Below are 20,016 nucleotides of genomic sequence, written 5' to 3' on the forward strand. Positions count from 1 at the left end.
GCTCTGTTCACTCTGAAAGCTGGTTCTGAGGGATCTGGATCAGTGTCAAGTATGCTCCATATGTAAACAAAGGGTAATCTGGTGACAGGGTAGTGGCCTCTGTAGAGTTATTTCAACAGGAGCTGTTGAAAATGATTTGTTTTGGAACCAGTACTTTCTTGAATCTATTTGAACCCTTTTGGTTACTATAAGGATTTTGAAACCAAGGCATGGTTTTGGACACAAAAATGAGGTATGTGGATTATGCACTCTATATACATTTTTAACTTTCGTACAGAACTTCTTTTGCAATGTTATTTGTTATCCTCCCTCGATAGATTAAGTTTTGTAGTCTGTAACTTCAGTTCCTTCAGCAATGATACAGGTTCTGACAATGTCTGTGACAACCATTACTGTATCAAGTTTAAATCTGACATGATGATAATTCCACTTCATTTCACTATCTGTACCTGCAAGACTTGACTATCTGGTTCCTCTAAAAAAGAAGCCTGCAACAAGTCACACACTTCTAGACTCCACAAAGCCTGTCTACCATCTACATGGCAGATATAATGAACGTGATGGTGTAGTCTCCACTTGCTCAATTAGGTGCAGCTCCAATTACACTCAAGAAGCTTGACATTATCCAGGACAAAGCATCCAACTTGACTTGCACCATATTCACTATCTCCCCCATGACACACAAACACAGCAGTGTATAATAGACAAGATGTACTGCAGAAACTCACTAAGGCTTCATAAACAGAACCTTCAAAATCATATTTCTGTTCTCAAGCTTATAATCTGTTTCCTAGTAATATGAACTTTCTGTGCTGATGTGGTCTTCTGCTCTTGATATCAATCAATATGGTGACTTCCTGCCTTTTTCAGGATTTTGCCCCCTGTGGCAGCCAAGATTTTTTTTTAAACTACTGCTTTCCCCAAGATAGATCAGGTATTTCCTGCCTTTCATTGTCTAAAATACAACATACTTCTTTTCTGTACAAATTTTGAACACAGTTCCCCAGCTACTGCCTTTATAAGTTGTGATTCAATTACTAAGATCTAGCCCTTTTAAATCTTACATTTCTATTGACTTTTTTTTAATCTGCTAGATTCATTGGCCAAATTTTTCCATATTTATTCTGTTTCATCTTTAATAAATTCTAAGACCTTTCCAACACTACAGGCTTTTCTGGCTCTTTCACTGCCCTTTGCAGTTATGCCTCAAGAAGCCAACTCATAATGCTGGCAATACTCACTTTTGAGGTGTGAACTCTCATTTATACCCCTTTGCCTCTCTTTTGTGGGTTATTCCACTTGTTTTTTTTTTCATAAAAGTTCTCCTCTTTTCCCTCAAGGGTATCTCACATTTCTCCTGGAGCTTTTCTGCAAGGCATACTGCCCAAAAGTGCCTGTGCTTTCTCTTACTTTTACCAGCACTTTGTTGAACATTTGTCTTTGAAGTGCTGAATTCATGCTGTTGCTGTTCCCATGGTTATTCCTGATTTTTAGTCTGCATGAATCAGTTGCTGACTAGTGAATATGTCTTCTTAAAATGATCATTTTCTTAAAGCCGAAAATTTGCTTTGTTCTAAAATAGTTTTCATCATTCCTCAGGTCCAAATGGAATTATATCTGCTCACTGCTGATCACCATGTTGTGTTTTCAAATACCACTGTTCCTACCAGCATGCAATATTCTGCTTTCATTACTACCATTCCTCCTTTCTTTATGCTATGATTTATCTAATCATCTTTGTGAGAGAATAAGCCTTAGTCAACAAAGGATGTTTATTGTATGACAGTAATAAATAGAGTAACTAGCTTTGCATAGTAACCGCAGACTCTCAAGAGCATTTTTTAATTCACTCATGGGACATAGGCATCGCTGGCTGATCAGCATTCACTATCCATCCCAAGATGCCTTTGAGAAGTGGTGGTGAGCTGCTTTCTTGAACCACCGCAGTCCATACTACCCTGGTTGACATATTTGCCCTTAAGGATGGAATTTCAGGATTTTCAGTGACAGTGAAGGAACAATGGATATATTTCCAAGTCTGATGAGTGGGGTATAAGGAAACTTGCAGCAGGTGGTGTTTCCATATTTCTGTTGCCCTTGTCCTTCCAGATGGATGTGGTTGTGGGTTTGGAAGGTGCTGCCTAAGAGCTTTTGATGCATTTCTCCAGTGCATCCTGTAGCTAATACATGCTGCTGCTACTGAATGTCAGTGGTGGAGGGAATGGATGTTTATGAACCTGCTGTCAATCAAATGGGCTGCAAACTTGTTGAGTGGTATTGGAGTTGTACCCATCCAGAAAAATATGGCATAATGCTTTATGGTCCTGATTTGTGCCTTGTCAATACTGGACAGGCTTCTGGGAGTCTGGTGGTGAGTTACTCCCCGCAATAATTCTAGCTTCTGTCGCGCTTGTGGCCCTTGTGTTTAGGTGATGAGTGCAGTTGAGTTTCTGGTCAATGGTAATCTGAAGGATGCTGATAGTGGGGGAATTCAGAGATAGTATCACCATTATATGTCAAGGGGCAGTGGTTAGATTCCTGCCACTTGTCAGCCCAGGTAGACAAGCCGGAGGCTGGAAGAACACAGCAAGACAGGCAGCATCGGAAGGCAGAGAATTCAACATTTTGGGTGTAGCCCTTCTTCAGGATTTGTCAGCCATGCCTAATGTCCAGATATTGTTGCACTTGAACATGGTCTGCTTCAGTAGCTGAGGCGTTATGAATTGTGAACATTGTGCAATAATCAGTGAACATCACTTCTGACTTTATGATGGAAGGAAGGTCATTGATGAGGCAGCTGAAGATAGTTTGGCCTAAGACACTACCCTGAGGAACTCCTGCAGAGATGTCCTGGAGCAGAGACTGCTGATCTCCAAAACCATAAGCATCTTCCTTTTTACCGAGCATGAGTCTAATCAAGGGAGAGCTTGCCCTGATATGCATTGATTCCAGTTTTGCTTGTGGTCCTTTAAGTCACAATCAGTCAAATGTAGCCTTGATATCAAGGGCTGTCACTCTCATTTCATCACTGGAATTCAGCCCTTCTGTCCATATTCAACTAAGGCTGCAATGAGGTCAGGAGCTAAGTGGCCCCGACAGAATTCAAATTGGTTGTCTCTGAGAAGACTATTGTTGAGCAGGTGCTGCTTGCTGTTGATGACAGCTTCCATCATTTCACTGATGATTGAGAATAGACTGACTGAGTGGTGATTGGCCAGGTTTGTCCTGTGTTTATGTACAGGACATATCTGGGCAACTTTCCACATTGTTAGTTAGATGCCAGTGTTCTAACTGCACTGGAACAGCTTGGCTAGGGGAACAGCAAGTTCTGAAGCAAGTGTCTTCCGTATTATTGCCGAAATGCTGGGAGGGCCTGTACAGAATACAGAAAGGCCTGCTCCCTTTGAGTAAATTAGATTACCTATAGTGTGGAAACAGCCATTTACTCCTGACTAATGCACCCAACATTATGAGTAATTTAGCATGGCCAATTCATTTAACCTGCACATCTTTAGATTGTGGGAGGAAACCAGAGCACCCAGAGGAAACCCACGCAAACATGGGGAGAATGCACAAACTCCATACAGCCAGTCATCTGAGGTGTGAATCAAACCCAGGTCCCTAGTGCTATGAGGCAACAGTGCTAACTGCTGAGCCACCATGCCACCTGTCGTACTCAAGAAGAATTCTATTATCTGTGGCCTAGAATCCTGTGATATCAACAGAATGGATGGTGCTCAATGTAACATGAATATTAACTACTTCACAATCATTTCTTTACACAACATTAGGGATCACTGGAAGAGAACAGAGCTTGTGGAAATACGATTGATATACTTAACATAATTAAGTGCTTATGAATGGCTATTATAGTTAAACTGTAAAGTAGTGTTGAGCAATAATATATCTAGCTTAAACATTGAACTAAGTAAATGATTGCATCAACAAGTATAATTTCCTGCAAATGTCAAAATGAAGCTAAATATATAAGTTGATGAACTAGGTGTATATCCCAGTCACCATGCTGTACAGGAGTGTGCTTGATCTAATTTTAAGTTGGACATTTTGGTAGCAGAGGAATTTCCATCAGTATTTTTTCCTAGTCCTTGACTTTTTTTAAGCTTCTCCCTGAAGGTTTCATGGCTGACTGATACGGTCATTAGATGGCTGACGGAGGATGCTACATCTGGATGAGGACACAGATGAGGAGCACACTGCACACAAGTGACATGTTAAGTGTGGGTTGATATTTAACATAAAAGGGAATCAATGTCTTCTCAAGGTAAATCATTAGTTAGCTGGTTACCAAAAGGAGCAACTGGATTGATTAAAGAAACAAAGTAATGTCTATTGATGGAAGCAAAAACTTGGCTGAGGTACTTTGTATACATGCATACCAGAGAACTTGGCTAAATAAATGTTAAAAGAGGTTGCCAGTATACTGGGTGAGATATAAATAATGAGATGAAACTAGGAAGGGTGACACACCAGGTTCACTTGAGATATATCCTTGGCTGCTGACAGAATTAAGGGTGGAAATTGCTCCAGCGCAGGCTACATCTTCCAAATCTTAGGCACTGGTGTGATGCCAAAGTACCAGGTGATTGCAACTTTTATATTCTTGATCAAGAAAATGAAAAAAATAAATCTGGTATTTATAAGTCAAGTAGTTTAATATCTGAGGTGGGGACAACTTTAGAAACAATTGACCAAGAAAACAGAATAAGTCTCTTGAACAAGCCTAGGCTAATAAAGAGGAACCAAAATGGGTTTGTTAAGAGCATATTGACTGAGTTGATCGATTTTTTTTAATGACAGGGCAGATGATTGCTGATCCAATAACACTCAACAAGCTTAACACTGTCCAAAACAAAGAAAACTATTTGACCAATACCCAGACATACTCAAACATTTACTCCACCACCAAAACACCGCTGCAGCATCATGTACCATCTACAAGGTGCACTGCAGCAATTCGCCAAAGCTCTTGCCAAAGCCTATCACCTGGGATGACAAGGACATTAGAAAGATGGGAATACCACCACCTGCAACACCTAAGAGCCACAAACCATCCTGGTGTGGAACCATATCAGTGTTATTTTATTGTCACTGAAACTCGTCGGCATCATAGCATTGTGGATGTTTCATCCCCTTGGGGACTTATTCATTTATTACCATTCTCTTGTGAGGAAATCTAGAACAAAACATCATACTTTTAAAATAAGAGGTTGCTCATTTTAAAACAGAGATGAGAATTTTTTTTACTCTCAGAAGACAGTGTCTTTGGAATTCTCATCCTCAAAAAGCAGTGGATGCAGACTTCTACGTTAAGGCTGAGATAGATCCTTTTTTTACTCCCATGGGGGTGAAAATTTTTCAGAGATATGCAGGAATGCAGAGTTGAGATTAAAACCAATCTGCCATGATCTTATTGAATGGTGGAGTAGACTTGAAGGGTCAAGTGGCCTACTCTTGTTCCCTGTTCATCTCTTTGTATTCCTACATCACATGGACACCAGCAGTTCAGAAGGTGGCTCACTAATACCTTCTGAAGGTGAATTTATTGCCCATCCTTAATTGCCCAAAATTCAGAAATTTACCAAGGCTCCAGAGACAGCATCTTCTAAACACATGATCACTACTTTCTCGAAGGATAAAGCCAACAGATACATGGGAACACCATCACTTGTAAGTTCACCTCCAAATTAATTACCATCGTGATTTGGAAATATATCACTGTTCCTTCAGTGTTGCTAGGTCAATATCTAGAACTCCCTCCCTAATGGCATTGTGGATCTGCCTCCAGAGAATGGAGTGCAGCAGCTCAGTTCAATGGGACAGATTATCGCTATCTTCTCAAGGACAACTAGAAATAGGCAATAAGTGCTTGGCCCAGCCATTGACTGCTATTTTTCTGTGAATTAATACCTCAAGAAAATGCTGGCCTTACCAGCAATGCCAATATCTTATGAACCAATAAAAAGAAATTCATGCCATGTACATGGACTTTGAAAAGATATTTAATAAAGTATTACGTTTATTAATGAAAAGAAGTTCGTGTGATGTAGAAGGAGCAGCATGGATATAAAGTCAGATATGAACTAGTTATGGTGAATGGCTGCTTTTCAAACCACAGAGAGATGTTTAATGGAATTTCTGCTGAATCAGTGCTAGAACCATTGCAGTTTTTGATATTAAAAATGACTTGAACCTATGGGGCACAGAATAATATATCAGAAGTTACAGATGACAGGAAATTTGGAAGTGCATTAAACATCAAGGAAGATAGTAACAGACTTCTGAAAGATACAGAGAAGCTGGCAGAAAAAAAAAGATGGAAGCATGGCACATGAAATTCAATGTGGAGAAAGTGTGAGGTGACACATTTTATGACTGAGGGGAAGATTGAGGAGGATCAAAATAAGCTTAATGCTACAATTTTAATTTGGACAGAGAATTGATGGACTAAATAGTTTCCTTCTGTGCTCTACTGAGTCTATGATAAGTTGTACCATAATAGTATGCAATTGGCTTGATAGACTGTCATCCTTTATGCTTGCATATTCATTGTTGTAAACAGCTCTGTGCAATAATTCCCACCAAATCACTGCATTTTATATAAAACCATGTAGTCAAAATGGATATTTATTTTGCTGGACATGCAACTCATACACGATAGTATAGCATAAATAAAATACAACATTTTCGTATTTGGTTATTTCATTAGTGTTGCATTTAACAACAGTCACCAAGGTGTGTCATAAAATGTGCAAGGAGTGTGCCATCCGCAGTATTGGCATTAACAGTGAAAAGTGAAGATTATTTTTCATTTTACTCTTCTGGCAGAGTGTACTGTGTAGACATAAAGCATGGACAGATTTTCTACAGGGATAACATTTGAAAGCAATTGTGTGGTCCATATTTGGTTACTGAGAGACAATTTATAGGTTGATTTTCTCAAATTCAGATATTCTGCTTGGAAAATATTCACAAATATAGACAAAGTCAAGATAATTCTCGGCTCTTCTAGAATGTTATTTCTCCTGCAATCATTGTTTGCGTAAATACAGAACAGAATATATTTATTATTGCCACTTGCTGATCCAGAGACTGTCAGATCCATAAAAATCTAATGTTCATCTGTTTTCCATGGCCGTCTGTTTTGATATGCTTGCTTTCATTATCTGAAATTCTGCATCTAGTGTGTAGCCGACTACCTAATGCACTTTCATATAGCTTGATTGAATATAAGAGAATTTTGATCACTGGTGTACTCATGATAATCTCACTTTTAATGACACAAAAGGGAGCTTGCATCTGTTACATGGCAGCAGATTGGTTTAGAAAAAAGGAATGATGTCCAGCCTGTAGAATATGCTAGGAAATTTATATACTAACCTACAGATACAGAATTAGCACCTAAGAATTCTGTGCGTGAAAGTTACCTTCTCTCTCTTCAATGGTAATTAGCATTTCATTAGACTGTCATAGAAATCAAAAAAATGCTTCACACCTATTATAATAGAGAGCCATTGTTATCTCCCTCTCTTTACAGCATTAAAGTAAATCAACACTTTAGTACTGGATTTTATGAGGTTGTGCTGACAGGATTGAAAATGATTCGAATTCCATCCCTAAGGGCATTTTGGGTCAACCTACAGCATGTAAACTGCAGCAGTTCTGGAAGGAGATCAACACCACTTTCTCAAGGGCAACTAGGGACAGACAGTAAAAATGCTGGCCAGCCAGCAATGTCTATGTTCCACAACTGAATTTTAAAAAGTGACATGCCATGCAAAATCCAACACAGGTTTACCTGACTGCCTAAAACCTGTATAAATTTTGCAAAGTTGGCATTTTTGGTGACCTGCTCATCCTTGGGTCTACTGAGGTCCTTAAGTAGCCAATTAATGGCTTTTCAAGGATCCCTGGCAGTATTTTACACCTGGGCCGATTAAGGCCCACACCACGTGGGAAGCTCAGCAGTGGCTGGCCTGCAGTTGAGCAAGGGAACAGAGTTCCTTGCAGAACTCTTCGGCTCACTGGAGGTGGTATCACTTTAGACTATGCCATGACTCCTTAAGCCGGCAGCCCATCTCTTCTCACCTCATACCCTTCTATCTTCCAAGCCAGACATATCTGTGCTATTTGACAAGGTGAGATTGCCTGCATTCACTGCAGTGGCTCCCACTAAGACTACTGGGACTATAGAGCTATTGATAGCAGTTATCTAAGGTACCTGGTGCTTAGGTTCAGGATATCTGATCTAGGCTGTAGAAAAATTTGGAATGGAAGGGGAAAGATCCAGTTACAGTGGTCCACATAATATAAGCAGAAAGAGGAAAGAGGTTCTGTTGAGGGAATATGAGCAACTAAGAGCTAAATTAAAAAGCAGAACCAATAAGGTAATAATCTCTGGATGACCATCCGAGCCACAAGCAAATTGGCATAGGGTCACCAAGATTATACAGGGAAACAGATAGGGCAAAGATTTGCATGGAAGAAACAGGTTCAAATTCATGGGACATTGGCAGCAGTGCTGGGGAAAGAGGAAGCTGTTCCAATGGATGGGCTCCATTTGAATCATACTAGGACCAGAATCCTGGTGAATGCCATAACTAGGGTTGTAGCTGGGTTTTAAACTAAATAGTAGATTCAGTTGCATGGAAAATTATGGAAAAATGTTAAGGAGGGCGGGCTCAGCAGAGGTTATTAAAGTTTCCAGAACAAGTAATAAAATATAGAACATAGAACGGGTCAGGAATCTAAATTCAGACACAGCAAATAACAGGATAACAATGAGAAGGGGGCAGTCAATGCAGGACTGAACATGTCACAAGTAAATGCAAGCAGTATACAAAACAAGGTAAATGAGCTTGTAGTGCAGATTGAAATTGGCAGGTAGGATGTAGTGGGTATCATAAAGACAAGACTGCAAGGGGATCAGGGCTCAGAACTAAATATTCAAGAATCCACATCCTGTTAAAAGGATGGGCAGAGGGGGCAGTGTTGCCTTGTAGTAAAAAATGAAATTAAATCAACAGCAAAGAGTGATAAAGAATCAGAAGGCACAGAGTCTGTGTGGGGAGAGTTGAGGAATCAAGAAGGAAAATAAACCCTGATGGGAGTTGTGTACAGGCCTCCTAGCGTTAGTCAGGATGTGGGGAACAAAATAAATCAAGAGATTGAAAAGGCACGGAAGAATCGCATGATTACAATAATCACAGAGGACTTTAATGTACAGGTAGAATGGGAAAATCAGGTTGGTAGCAGATCGCAAGAAAAGAAATTCATGGAATGTCTACAAGATTTTTTGTTGTGAGCAGCTTGTGATAGACCCCACTAAGGAACAGGCAATTTTGGATTTGATGAAATGCAATGAGATAGACTTGATTAGGGAACTTAAGGTGAATGAACCGCTAGGAGGCAGTGACCATATTATGATACTTTTCCGCTTGAGAGGGAGAAGCTGGAATCAGATGTACTGGTATTAACAATTGAGTAAAGGTAACTACAGAGAAATGAGGGAGCAGCTGGCCAGAATTATTTTAAAAGGGAAGGCAGCAGAGCAGCAATGGTAGGCATTTCTGGGGTAATTCAGAAGGCACAGCAAAAATTCATCCCAAGGAGGAAAAAGGATACTAAGAGGAGAATGGTAAAAACAAGGACCGCAGATGCTGGAAACCAGAGTCTAGATTAGAGTGGTGCTGGAAAAGCACAGCTGGTCAAGCAACATCCGAGGAGCAGGAAAATCGATGTTTTAGGCAAAAGCCCTTCCTGATGAAGGGCTTTTGCCCGAAACGTGGATTTTCCTGCTTGATAAATTCGCAATCTGGACAAAGGAACTGAGGGCATTTTTCCTATGTTTGCAGATGATACAAAGATAGGTGGAGGGACAAATAGTGTTGAGGAAGCAGGGAGGCCACAGAAGGACTTGGACAGGCTAGGAGAGTGGGCAAAGAAATTGCAGATGGAATACAATGTGGGAAAGTGAGAGGTAATGCACTTTTTTCACAAGATTAGACAGACTATTTTCTAAATGGGAAAAGGCTTCAGAAATCTGAAACACAAAGGGACTTAGGAGTCCTAGTTCAGGATTTTCTTAAGGTTAACATGCAGAATCAGTTGACAGTTAGGAAAGCAAATGCAATGTTAGCTTTCATTTCAAGAGGGCTAGAATACAAGAGTAGGGATGTACTGCTAAGGCTGTATAAGACTATGGTCAGACTGCATTCATATCTGTTTTGCGAGATGTTTTGGACCCTATATCTAAGGAAGGATGTGCTGGCATTGGAGAGGGTTGAGAGGAGGTTTGCAAGAATGATCCTGCGGGCTGAAGAGCTTGACATATGAAGAGTGGAAGAGAACCCTGGGTCTATACTTAGAGGTTAGAAAGATGAGGCAGGATTTGATTGAAACTTACAGAATATGGACAGGCCTGCTAGAGTGGACTTGGATAAGATATTTCCATTAGTAGGAGAGATTAAGACCCATGGGCACAGCCTTTGAGTAAAGGGATGACATTTTAGAACTGAGATTAGGAGGAATTTCTTCAGCCAGAGGGTGGTGAAACTGTGGAACACATTGCCAGGTCTGTGGAGGCCAAGGCATTGAATGTATCTGACAGAGAGAAAGATATATTCTTAACTAGTAAGGGGACTAAGGGTTATGGGGAGAAGGCAAGACAATGGAGTTGAGAAACATATGTGCCATGAATGAAAGGAGAAGCAGACTCGATGGACTGAATGGCCTAATTCTACTCCTATATCTTGTGCACTTATGTTGGGACCTCCTTCTGGGAAAGAAGCAGAAGACTTTACTGAAAAAAAAACATTTTACACTAAATTGCTGTGGCACAGTCAATAGAATCATGGGCAGCTTCCTTCTCCTTTCTACCCTGATCACACAGGGGAGAGAGGTTACAGGGAGTGTAACAGCGCAGAAATGCAACACTAAGACATTGCTTGGTAAGTAGATTGGTGAAACAGAAAGGATGGGGAAGCAGATAGGCCTTTCAGATAAAAGGAAATTGCAGGAGATTTTACTAAGACTTAGAGGTTAGTTCTGTTGCAGCAAAAGTTAGAAGTTATCTTGTTTATGTCATTGTTGGCATAGAATTCTCTTTAAGTTGTACAATTGGTGAAGATAATGGTCAATTTTTTGAAAACAACATGATATTAATGATCATGTTTATCTTTTCATAAAATAAACAACTCCTCAACTTGTATTGATTCTTGATCTTCCTGATTTTCAGGAGCAGGCTCAATGGCCTGTTGATACTCCTAATTGCGAAGTTCTTAGGTTTGTTCTTATCAGGCCTTACCTTACCAAATGTTTTCTTGAAGAAATTAATGCAACAAACACAAATATCTAGTTCATATCACTGGATATGTGTTACCATTATTATGCAAACAAGTTAAGGAAGCATTGATTAGAGAAGTCCAAGTCAGCTGATATAAAGAAGAAAAAAATACATTTCAGATTGTTTTGAGGAACAACCAAAAGCATTGAATCAGCAAAAATAAATTTAGCATATTTTAGTTCATACCATACATTATGTCTTCAAACAGCTCAAGTTTGCGGAGGATTTCCAAATATTTGTATGCAGAATTATTAGATATTAGTGTGATTGAGCACATTGAGATCAGCATATTAACAAAGGTCACGGTTATATCAGCATGGATACAGACTGGTTAATTAATAGAAAAGAAAGGGTTGGGATAAATTGGCTACTTTCAGGATGGTAAACTAACCATTATGGTGTTGCAGGGATCAGTGCTGAGGCCTCAACTATTTGCAGTCTATATTAATGACTTGGCATATTGGAGGACAATTTGTCAATTATGTAATGATAGGTAGGAAAGCAAATTGTGGGGTGGGGGGATACCAACAATTGGAAAGGGATATCGATTGGTCAGTGAGCAGGTAGAACTTTTACAGATGAAGTGGCATGTGGGTAAAATTGAGATTGTCCACTTTAGCAAAAAGAACAAAAGACAAAGTACATTTAAATGGAGTCAGACAATAAGATACTGCAGTACAGAGGGATCTGGATGTTACTATGCATGAAGCATAAGTACAGCAAGTAATTAGGAATGCAAATGAAGAGTTGGTCCCTATTGAAATGGGACAAAATGTGAAATTATATCAGGCTTGCTGCAGCTATCTAAGACGTTGGTGAAATCTCACCTTGGGTACTATAACCAGATTTGCTCACTTTCCTTAAGGAGAGACATATATGCATTGGGAGCAGTTCAGAGATGGATTGTGGAGATAAGAAGTCTAATCTGAAGAAAGGTTGAACATGTTGGGTCTATACTCATGGCAAAAAAGATATTTCATCTTATGGGGAAACCGAGATCTAGCAGGCACAGTTTCAAAAGAAGGGGTTTCCCATTTAAGACAGAGATGAGGATGAATTTCTTCTTTAAGAGGACTGTCAATGGTTGGAATTTTCTTATTCAATGAGCAACAGGCTAGATCATTGAGTATTTCTAAGGTTGAGTTTGGCAGACTTTTGATTGACAAGGGAGTGAAGGCTAATGGAGGGCAGGAAGGGAAGTGAAGTTAAGGCCACAAGCAAACCAGCCATAACTTTATTAAAGAGTGAAGCAAGCTTGAGAGGTTTAATGGCCTCTCCTGCTACTTCTTATCTTATATTCACACCATGTAATAGGAAGATAGCGCTGAGGATTTTTAAGTTAATTTCTAAGCTTTTTTTGAACTGGGATGCCTACATCTTCAAAAACAATCATAGAGGTCAGCAATGATTAGAGGACACCACTATTAGATTGTAAATGTTTCAAAAAAAGTGATATTTTTAGATGATGTGATGATGACACCTTTGTGTTTTAAGTGTATACTGACATGTACAGGTGAACAGGCATTAATAAATCTTACATTTGATACAAAGGTGCAAAGTCTCAAAACAAATTCATAGAATCCCTACAATGTTGGGTAATTCAGCCCATCGAATCTACACTAGCACCAAAGAACATACCACCCAGACCCAGAAATATAACTGTTAATTCCATTTAGCTCTATTCTTGAATAAAACAGTGATGTAAACTTTCTATTAGCAATACACTAAACTTAAAATCCAGTTACCATATGTTGTTATAGCTGCAGTTGCACTTCTCCGTCTGGCCACTATATTCTTTGCCACACACGTGTAATTTGCTGTGTCAGATAGACGAGCTTCTTTGATGATCAAATTATTGTCCATGGTGATGTAGAAGTTAGGATCTCGAGTTGGGTCAATCACTTCTTCATTCTTCAACCATTCCACCTTCAAAAACAAAGTTTGTAAGTTCCATGCAGACAAGAAAGGGTAAATTTTACAAAACTGCGGTCCCAGTTATAAATTTCAAGGTGACACCATCGTGGATTGGAGAAATAGTACAGAGGTGACTATAATACAAAGATTGCTGAAAAAACTCAGCAGATCTGGCAGTATCTGAAGACAGAAACAGTTATCAATTTGAGTCCAGTAAAACTCTATAGTTTCTCTCTCCACAGATACTTCCAAACCTGCTGTGTTTTTTCAGCACTTTCTGCTTTTACTTCCAAACTCCAGCACCTGCAGTACTGATGCTTTTGTTTCAAGAGCTGAGTATGTCTGATTCAAAGCATTTCCAGTTTTTAGCCACCATATTTTTTGGAAGTATGTGGATTGAAGTGTTAACTTCTAGAACCAATTCTCTGATCAACAATGATTCCAACCCAAGCTCTGCACAGTAACAAACATCATCAAATTTACTCTCAAAATCTGGTCAAAATAATATTATCAAGAATGCATTTATTACTGATTAGAAAGATCATGGCTGATCTAATAATACTCAACTCCTCTTTCATGAATTTTCCCCTAAATTCTTGAACTTCATATGGAATAAAAATCTGTTTGTCTCAGTATTGAATATCCATAACCACTATAGCAAAGAATTCCATTGAATCACTACCCTCAGAGAGGAAATTGCACCTTAACTCAGTCTTAAAAGGGTGAACCCTCACCCATGACATTATGATCTCTGATCATAATCTCTGACAAGAGGAAACAACATCTTAGTAACTACCCTGTCAAATCCCCTAAGAATTTTACATGAGATTGCCTCTCTTTCTTCTAAATTCTGATGAGTACAGACCTAAGCTTTTCAAATTCTCCTCATAAGACAGTCTCTCCAAACCTGAATTACAATTTAATCAGGTATCAGATGAGATAACAAAGTGAGGCTAAGAAAGAGTAAAAGTCTTCCTTTAACTGCTGGGTGGTTTGAAGTGAACAATGTGCTTTCTTTAAGTCACCAACACTGTGACTTCACATGGCCTACAGTAACAACACCTGAGCTTTTCTTATACTTCTCTTTCCTCCTCATGGGTTTCCTTTTTATCCTGTGGCAAACTATCTTTACTATCTTCCTTGCCCCCAATTTCTGTCCTTCACAGAGTGAAATTGATGTCAGAAACCAAACTTTAACTTATGAACCAACTCATAATCATCTGCCACTTCCACTGCTAAGTTTGTAGTCTAACACTCTCTGCTCTTCCAAGAGTTCTCACTAGTTCAGGAAGTTAAAAATCCACAACACTAGATTATAGTTTATTTGGAAGCACTAGCTTTTGAAGTGCTGCTTCTTCATCAGGTGGTTGCACAACCACCTGATGAAGAAGCCGTGCTTCGAAAGCTAGTGCCTCCAAATAAACCTGTCGGACAAAAACTCAGTGACTGAAAAAGCCATCATCACATAAGGCAAGTCCTATTAAAATCAACCAAATGCAACACCCGAAATAAAAAAAAAATCACTCACCACTCACTGCCTTTGCGTCCAATAATCTTGATCTTGACAAGTGCCCTCAATTTGTTATGGGCCAGAGCAAACCCCCTTAAAATATGTTAAAAAGACTAGACCCTAACCTTTTCTGACTTTAAAGTAAGTGTAAGGTGTTGAATTCCAGATGTAATTCAATTAGTCAAACTACTCAACTTTAAGCAAATCACACATTATTTTTACACACAGTTAAAATACAGACAAAATAAAAATAAAATTAAAAATTAGCTCAATATTCGTAACAAAATAATTTATATATTAAATACCAATTAATTGTTCCAATATACTAACATCCCATAAACACACCCTAGACAAAGGCAAATTCAGTAAAATAGACTGTCTCACATATAATTCTACCAGTAAGAGAACCCAAACTTTTAGCTGTAGCAGAGAGAGGAATAAGAGTTTCAATATTTGGCTTCCAGACCTTAGTTACTACTGAAAGCCAAAACTAAAATTCCTGGTTCTGTGGCCACTTGACCACACCCATTCAGGCTGCTTCTATTGTTGCAACTTAAAAAAAAAAAACAGGTCTGATAAGCTATTTAGTTTATTGGCTTTGAGCAGACAGCTCTGTACTTCTGTCTCAACACTTCGTCATTTAAAAAAAAGATAAAATACACCTCCTAAAGCCATTATATCTTCATAACAGGATTTGATGGTCCCATTATTTTTCTTTATTGCAACTAGTTGGCTCTGTACTATCCACATTTCCTTCTTAAATACATCCCAGTATTCTGAGACAGGCTGACTTTAAAGTATCTGCTCCCATTCCACCCAGCCCAAATGAAAACTGACCTTTTTAAAATCAGCCTTCCCCCCCGGTTGTGAACTTGGATTTCAGGCCCATCCATGTCCTCTTCCAATAATATAGAACACTATGCTGTACATAGTACAGCACAGTATAGGCCATTCAGCCCTCAATGTTGTGTTGGCCTTTTATCCTACTCTAAGATCAGACTAACCTACATACCCTACATTGTATTAACTTCCATGTGCCTATCCAAGAGTTGCTTAAATGTCGCTAATAATCTTGAACCTGACAGATTTAGCGAGAGTTTGCAGATGGGAAAAGACAATGGTGTTTTGAATTTAGGTGAACTTGACTTGCCTGAAGAACAAACAGCCATTGCTCCAATTTGCCAGGGATTCATTAGAATCTACCCCACTGTCTCCAAAGAAACTTCAGCCAGTTACAATTGTTTTAAAAAGACATCTGAGCTTGGATTTGGTATACACAGAATATTTTGACAATCACAATATTATCCTTTTATCATAAGTTTAAAAATTACCTGCTCAAAGCATATTAAAGTTAATAAAGTTTTCATTTCATTGTTGTTCCTCAGATGTGTGTGTGTGTTTTATTTTGAAGAGCAGACATATTTATACAGTATATGTGTATTAACTAGGCTATAAATAATCTTTGCATCTTTGTTTGAGTATGGTTTCTTTTGGTAATAAACCACTTTTTTTATTGTTGACTAAATAAACCTGGTTGATTTGTTCTTAACACAAAATTAACCAACTCTGAGATGTATATAATTGGCCACATTATTAACTATTTAAATTTAAAATTAATTGCAACCAATAAAGAAATTAGAATAAAGATGAAACAGAGCAACTTCAGTTGTAATCGAATCAACAATCAAGGTTTAGATAAATGTGAGGTGATGCATTTTGGGAAAGCGAATCATAGCAGGACTTATACACTTAATGGTAAGGTGCTAGGGAGTGTTACTGAACAAAGAGACCTTGGAGTGTAGGTTCACAGCTCTTTGAAAGTGGAGTCGCAGGTAGATAGGATAGTGAAGGCAGCGTTTGGTATGCTTTCCTTTATTGGTCGTAGTACTGAGTACAGGAGTTGGGAGGTCATCTTGCAGTTGTACAGTACATTGGTTAGGCCACTGTTGGTATATTGCATGCAATTCTGGTCTCCTTATCAGAAAGATGTTGTGAAACTTGAAAGGGTTCAGAAAAGATTTACAATAATTTTGCCATAGTTGGAGAACTTGAGCTACAGGGAGATGTTGACTAGGCTAGGGCTGTTTTCCCTGGAGCACCGGAAGCTGAGGAGTGATCATATAGAGGTTTGTAAAATCATGAGGGGCACGGATAAGGTAAATAGACAAAGTCTTTTCCCTGGGGTGGGGGAATTCAGGACTAGAGGGCATAGGTTTAGGGTGAGAGGGGAAAGATATAAAAGAGACCTAAGGGGCAACTTTTTCCACACAGAGGGTGGTGCATATATGGAATGAGCTGCCAGAGGAAGTGGTGGAGGCTGGCACAATTTCAACATTTAAAAGGCCTCTGGATTGGTATAGGAATAGGAAGGGTTTGGAGGGACATGGGCCTGGTGTTGGCAGCTGGGACTAGATATATCTGGCCAGCATGGACGGGTTGGACCAAGGAGTCTGTTTCCGTGCTGTACTCTATGTGGAAACCAGACAGAATTATTTCACGTCTTGCAAAGCAACTATAACATTGAATTTGATTTTTGATTTGAGGAGAAGGGTGACTTACAAATCACAATTCAATTTTAAGAAAATCAGATTTTGAAGTGATGAGTAGAGCATTGCCCATAAGAAACTGGGCCAAAATATTAATAAATAAACCTAAAAAGAAGTTATGCATTCAAAAGACTGCATATTGAACAGAATCAATACAGATCCCAAATTGCATTGTTAAGCAAACATGCTCAGAAATTAAGCTAAGGAAGAGTGTCAAGTTAAGAAAAAGTTTAAACAAATACAAAGGAAAATGTAAATACATGAGAATTAGAAAACTATGAAATGAAATCAAGACAGAAAAATCTAACAAGATGTGCAAAAAACAGATTTTGAAGTAAATAACTAACAAAGCTGTATGGAAATTTTTTCCAATTCAGATTTAAAAAATTTAAAGTACATAATTGGATTTTGATATATTATTACTTCGGTGACAAGCTTTCATACTTCGAAACCCCAGGAAATTAAATTGTGGTGGGCAGGCATATTGCAAGAACACAGTATATTCTTTTTACCTACCTACCCTGCTTGTTAGGGAACTTTAAAATCCCAGATAGCCTCCCACTTCAAGACTGCAATTTCCCCCTTCACGTGGTCAATAATGCCCACCAGCCCATATCCTCCACTTGACACATCTCTGGCCTTGAAACCCACCCCTCCAACCACAACAAGGATAGAACTCCCTGATCCTCACCTTTCACCCCACGAATCTCCGCACACAATGCATCATCCTCTGACATTTCTGACACCTACAGTCAGACTCCATCATCAGCATTCTGCAGAGAACATTCACTCCATGACTCCCTCATTAGGTCCATGATCGCCACTGACCCACCCTTCATTCCTGGCACCTTCCCTTGGCTCAGCAAGAGATGTAAAACCGAGGCCACACCTGCCCCCTCACTTATATCCAAGGCCCCAAAGGCTCCTTCCACATCCGGCAGAGATTTTCCTGCACATCCAAACGTCTCACCGACTGTGTCCGTTGTTCCCAATGTGGTCACCAACATTGGGGAGACAGGACGTCAAATTGCGGAACATTTCAGAGAACATCTCTGGGACATACGCATTCAACAACCCCACCACCCTGTAGCCGACCACTTCAACTCCCCCTCCCACTCTGCCAAGGACACGCAAGTCCTGGGGTGCCTCCACCGCCAAATCCAAGTCACCTGACACCTGGAGGAAGAGCGCCTCACCTTCTGCCTTGGGACCCTCCAAGAACACAGCATCAATGTCGATTTCACCAGTTTCCTCATCCTCTTCCCCCAGCCTTATCCCAGATTCAACGTTCCAACTCCGTACCACCCTCTTGAACTGTCTTACCTGTCCATCTTCCTACCCACTTATCTGATCCACCCTCCACTCCAACCTATCACCATTATCCCCCACCTTCATCTACCTATTGCCTTCCAAGTTACCTTCTCCCAAGCACTCTCCCTGCTCCCATTTGTCTCTCAGCCCCCTTGGGCACCCCGCCCATTTTCCTGATGAAGGGCTCATGCCCAAAATGCTGATTCTCCTGCTCCTTGGATGCTGCCTGACCTGCTGTACTTTTCCAGTGCCACACTTTTTAATATTAAAATTAGGGCTTATAACGAGAGAAAGAACAAAAGGCTGTTCAGCCCTTTGAGCCGCCTCCACTACTCAGTCCCCTGAGCTTGCTTCATGGATGATCTGATTGTAACTAACTCCCCTTTTCGATCTGCCCAGCATAACCTTTGACGTTCTTCTCAATCAAAAATCTATTCAACTGAGCCTTAGGTAAAAATTATTACATTCCAAGGTAATTCTTAATTTTCATAATTCATTATTATTGAAAACTCGATATTTTGTTTTAACCAGTTGTCTGTTGATGTGACTGCTCAGAGCATTAGAATTTGCTTTAATATGTGGGGAAAGAGCAGCAAAAGAGCAAATATATGCCATGGATAATTAACAGTATGACTACTCCCATGATGGTGAAGAAGAAAACATATTATGGTGGTGAGATTACACATTGTGGCATTGTCAGTGCAAACTGTGCATAATGGTGAAACAGATATAAATATTTATCAAATGAACCAAGTACTTAGCTTAAAAAAGGTTGAAAAAATACATCTGCACTTTGCTGCACAAAGGATAACTAGGAGAATGTAGGACCACTCAAGGATAAAGGAGGGAACTAATACTTGGAGGCAAAGAATGTGAGTGAGATCCTAAATGAGTATTTTACATCGGTGTTCACCCAGGACAAGGATATGGAGGATAGTGACATTTGTGTGAAGCCTACTAATATGCTAGAGCATTTTGAGATCAAGAAAGTAGTGGGGTTGGATCTCTTGAAGAGCATTAAGGTGAATACGACCCCATGGTCCAATGCTATCTACCCGAAGTTACTGAGAGAGGCAAGAGAGGAGATTGCTGGTGCCAAGATCTTTGTCGTCTTGCTAGCCACTCGAGAAGTCCCAGAGGACTGGAGTGTAGTTAAATGTTGTTCCTCTGTTCGAAAAGGGAAATAGGGATAATTCAGGAAACCATTGATGTTTTGGAAGCTATTGGAGAGAATTCGTAAGGATAGGATTTACACACATTTGGAAAAACATGGCCTAATTAAGGATAGTCAGTGTGGCTTTGCACAGGGCAAGTCATGTCTTTTTGACTTGATTGAATTTTGAGTAGGTGAAGAAGATGATTGATGAGGGTAG

The 20,016-nt window shown here is 39.5% G+C and overlaps 1 protein-coding gene across 1 annotated transcript in view; it reads right to left on the reverse strand.

The window, feature by feature from the left end:
- unc5a (unc-5 netrin receptor A) overlaps positions 1–20,016 on the reverse strand; it is a 579,623-nt gene that overhangs the window by 150,962 nt on the left and 408,645 nt on the right. Inside the window, exon 5 of the mRNA XM_043704227.1 lies at positions 13,108–13,288. Coding sequence (XP_043560162.1) covers positions 13,108–13,288 — 181 coding nt within the window. The remainder of the gene's footprint in view (positions 1–13,107; positions 13,289–20,016) is intronic.

The sequence above is a fragment of the Chiloscyllium plagiosum genome, chromosome 14 (genome assembly GCF_004010195.1).
Source record: "Chiloscyllium plagiosum isolate BGI_BamShark_2017 chromosome 14, ASM401019v2, whole genome shotgun sequence".
Lineage (NCBI taxonomy): Eukaryota > Metazoa > Chordata > Chondrichthyes > Orectolobiformes > Hemiscylliidae > Chiloscyllium > Chiloscyllium plagiosum.